General features: G+C 39.6%; 1 protein-coding gene across 1 annotated transcript in view; it reads left to right on the top strand.

Moving 5' to 3' along the window:
• The window catches only part of myo1g (myosin IG), a 75,648-nt gene that overhangs the window by 16,937 nt on the left and 54,057 nt on the right, over positions 1-4,654 (top strand). The window contains exon 12 of the mRNA XM_008285807.1: positions 2,113-2,183. Coding sequence (XP_008284029.1) covers positions 2,113-2,183 — 71 coding nt within the window. The remainder of the gene's footprint in view (positions 1-2,112; positions 2,184-4,654) is intronic.

The raw sequence follows: 4,654 nt of genomic DNA, 5'->3' as shown, positions 1-4,654 counted from the left end.
TATGTGAAGCATGGCGGCGGCAGCATCATCATGAGGGGAGTCCAACAGTTATGCACATGATTGATTAACATAAATGTAAAGAATAACCTAAGAGCTGAGAATAGAATAGAATAGAATAGAATAGAATAGAATAGAATAGAACAGAACAGGTTGGGCAGGTGACCCGTGTTCAGGGGCTTTTGTCTCCGATTCAGTGGCTGTGGTTCGATTCCAGCCAGAAGCTCGTTTGCTGCATGTCTTCTCCCCATGTTTCTGTGTCACGCTTTCACTGTCCTGTACATTAACGGCAGAAAAGCCCCCCAAAATACCTGTAAAATAGAATAGAATAGTTTTTATTGTCACTGTGGACACAAGAGTAAAAAGACAGTGTTACAGCAGTGACATGTTGTTGGAGCATCCTTTGTGGCAGCAACAAGTAAAAGAAATAACGTGGAAGGAAAAACATATATATAAAGTATAAAGTATAAGATATTTAAACAAAGACTAAGAAGAAAAGGAGGTGCAGTTGTGACTCGATAATCCGACCCTTAACAATCCTGAACCTGCTATCCGACAGGTTTTTAGGAACTCATTAAAAACAGCTTTAACATAGCGACAGCCTTGGATTCTGACATTTAATGTCACCAATCAGGATGACGGCGTATTATCTGACTGAACAATCCCACAGATTTATTCATCTTTGATGTCAACCAACAGGCCCGTGTACAATCACACCAATCAGTGAGGCTGAAGTCCAGCGATGCGTAGTGTTCTAACAATACACTAGTTATTATAACAACTATAAACAATAATTAACAACTAATGAGCCTTCCAGCATCAAGCCCTCCTCGTATCTGGACCTCCGTCTTGACAATCCGACAGCCTTGATATCCGACATAAAAGACATTTAGTGTCGGATTATCGAGTCACGACTGTATTTACAGCAAAGTAAAAGGCGGACTTTGCTCGCAATGCATTGTTGTACTACATCCTGAACAGTTTTCACTACACACAGTTAGAAAAAACACTCTATATAGTAATAAATGGACCCCAACATTGTTCACATTAAAGGATTAAAATACTGTGAAGTGAAGTTCAAACTGCACTTCTGAAAAATTCTTTCCTACGTCTTCATCTTGTGCATGAACAAGTGAAAAAGAGCATCAATGAATGAACAAAACCCTTCATGATGGATGTGAAAGGATTCTGTTTTACGGACGTTGTCCCATGAATGTTCTGAATTAGCATGAAGCTACAACCTTCCTCTGCTCAGTGATGTTTTGTCTGTTAATAAAATGCTCCTCTCCTGGATTGTGATGCTGCTCAACAAAAGCAGAACAGCTTTAACTGCTCAACACGAAACTGAGGAAAAGTTTTTAAAAAAGAGGATGTCGAACTTTTCAGACGTCTGAGGAGGAAGTGATGGTTTGTTGCTGACGTACTGCAGAACTAGAGGAATCGTATTTTCAGCCAAAATTAGAGACGCCGATAGTTTCCTCTGCAGAAAGCAATGATTTGATGCGAGCAGAAGTGACATTAATACAAACAGAAAACAGGATTTTACTTCACATAGATCTGTAGAAACAGGCAACCAAACATTTATTCTCATTAGACACAGAAACATGTGCATTTTAAATATATAAAGACACAAAAAAAACACCAAATAAAGAATACATTCAGCTTTGCACATTTATTTTTTGGGTCAGGATGGATTGCAAACATGCAAACAGAAGCCAGAAAAGCTGTTTCACAAGTTCAATTTAATCAGAATCAATAAATAAACGGAGCACGCTCACGATTGTGCGACTAAAAATCCATGTAGTTTTGCATCTAGTTGGAAGTTGTGGCTTTAAATGATGGGATATTAATGTAAATATGTCAAAATGGGTTTACTCCAAGCTATGGATGCAAGTGCAGATGTTTTAAAATATAAGTGCAGTTTTGTGTTTTTGTCAACAGAGAGCAGAGTTTCTCCACTATTCTCCTCCTCAGCCGTCTTAACTGTACCTCAAACAGCAGAATCTCCAAACACAGGCGTCATTTCCTCCCTTTACAGTTGACATCTGTGCAAAATGTCTGTATTGTGATCATGAGGAGTTGATCTGTGACGCCGTGTTCGTCCTGTTTTTCCAGCTCAGCCCCACCGACAAGACGATGGACTTTCAGAAGCACTTCCGGATCCGACACTATGCAGGAGACGTCACGTGAGTCGCCGGCACGTTTACGCGCTTCAGCTTAATCGTCTTTTTCAGCTGGAGCCTGAAAAAAAAAAAAAGAAATGTGGGGATGCTGTGCAGAGTTCAGGAGTGCAAACGCTGTAATCCTATTAAAACGGGTCGGTTTGTGGCGCAGAGGTTCCAGCAGCACAGAGAGGTTCACTGGTCGCAGGGAGATTCCTGTTTGGATTCTGCAAAATAAAATCCTGCACCTCTGTGGAAACAGAACAACCATGACGGAGAGGAACTCAGAAAGGTGTTTTGTTCAATATGACAAAATAATACTGCTATAAATCAGAAAACATAAAAAACTAAAATTTCCTTCTATATTTCTCTTTTTTTTAAAATTGAAAAATCCTGGAATCAGCACATACGATGCTTTTCCAACTGCCCACATGTGTTACCAGCACTGAAAAAAATCATAGTGACTCTACATATTACGGATATTTTATTATTTACATTTTTACTTCGTCTCCTCTCTGCTCTGTGGAAACACCGCCTGCAGTTCAACCAAAGTGTTTGTCACATGGCTGTCGGTCGCTGCTGAGTCCGTCGTGGCTTCATGGTCGCACGATGAGCACAGAATTAAAAAGACGGTTTATTTTTTGGCCATTTTTTAATTAACCCGCCTGTTTCTTTCAAATTTACCCACGTCGTTTATCCTGGGGCTCAACTTGACCCTCCAACAGTTTCAACCTCCAGAAAATTATCATATTAATAAGATTGTTTCCCACGTTTATGTGTAAAAAGCCTTTTAAATAAAACTGAAAAATGACGTCAATCACTCATTTAGAGACGTGAAACGCTGATAAGATACCTGGAGGGTTAAAGACATGGAGAGTAAAGCGATTTTGATGAACTAATACAATTTTAATCTCAGATTTTGGCTCAAGTTTCCCAAACGAACAGCAGAAAACATTAAAAATCTGTCAGTTTTCTCTGTTTTCGTTGTTTTTGTCTGATAAACGGTGGAATTTTTCATTTTCCGTTCGCAGGTGACTTCAGTTTTATTGTTAATATGAGCTCAGACATGATTCTTTTTAGAACAGCTTTAGTTTTTAAAAAGAGAAATTCAACTCAGCCAATATTGCAGATTCTGAATCAACGTCATGATGAGAAATAACGGTGAAAATGTTTGGTTTTTATCTTTAAGAGTTCCTGAGATGTTGTTGTTCTTAAATTTTAAAATGAGAAAACAAACCTGCTGAAAGTGGATCAATGGGTGATTGTTCAAAAAACTAATCTCAGAAAGTGTTTCATATATGAAGCTAAATTTTCACAGATATCTTCGTACACATCCGTAGTTTATGATAAGAAAACACAAGATGGATTGAAGTGTCGTTTCCTCCTCCTGTCTGGATTCCAACATGGCGGCCGAGGCTTCTGGCCAGCGAGTCACTCGTTCTGGCTTCGGTTCGCCAAGATCCCCTCAGCTCACGTGGACTGGCCTCGATCTGGAGACGGGAAGAACATTAATATGTCAGGGGAGCACGGAGGGGAGGAGGAGGAGGCAGCTGATGAGACAATTTAGTCTCTGTGTGACAAGACGGCAGCAGTAATTCACTGAGGCGCTTTGAACGGGGAAATCCAGGCTAAACGCGCCGAAGCACAGATTCTGCATCTGTGGAGCTCCGACTGGTGCATTTCATATAATTAGGTCAATATCACGGACGCGTCGAGCTGTTTGGACAAAGTGGAGCTCATGGTTTTATAAAGGACTACTGCAACTAATCAGTGTTTCCATCTATTTTCTGATTTGATCAACAACAAGAAATAGTAAGAAGTTCTCCAGAAGTGGCATCAAAGTGGCACAAAGCGTGAAATATTTGTCGCTTTTGCAGGAAAAATTCCCATTTTTCAGTTCTTGGAAAGTCAAGCAGATACTTTGTTCTGGTGGTTTTTACGGTGCATCGTATCGAATAAGTATTTATACATGTTGTGCATCGAATTCTAAATGAACTCCCAGATGAATGACATTAAAAGATGCTCCTCTGTGGTGCAGGAGAAGCAGTAAATGTCTGGAAATGCAAATATTTAAGTACAAAGCAGCCTCATTGTGAAGCAGTTTTTGCTAATTTCATCAGTATGTTACTGACTAGCTTTATTTTTTTGGTTTATTTTGTGGTTTTCTGATGCGCTCAGGCTTCATTTGGACAGAGGTGATGTCACATATCTGCATGCTGCCATCAGCATTTGAATCAATATTTATCTCAATGTTATTACAAATGAAGTTGATTCATTCTAATGGATTAGCTGTGATTAATAGGTGACCTCATCTGGGCAGCAAGTGCATTGTTTTTTATGTGAAATGCAACTTTGGTGAACTTTGACTCGTGAGTTTGTTCGTTATTTTTGACGGTTTTGATCTTTGAGAGGATGCAGAGCTGAAGATTTCAAAGTGATGGCGGCTGCTGTCGCTTCTTAGCTTTGTTGCACCTCTAACTTTGATTATAAAGTCT

Source organism: Stegastes partitus, unplaced genomic scaffold, assembly GCF_000690725.1.
Source record: "Stegastes partitus isolate 25-593 unplaced genomic scaffold, Stegastes_partitus-1.0.2 Scaffold417, whole genome shotgun sequence".
Classification (NCBI taxonomy): Eukaryota; Metazoa; Chordata; class Actinopteri; family Pomacentridae; genus Stegastes; species Stegastes partitus.
The sequence above is the reverse complement of the archived record's forward strand: the minus strand, read 5'-3'. Positions and strand labels throughout refer to the sequence as shown.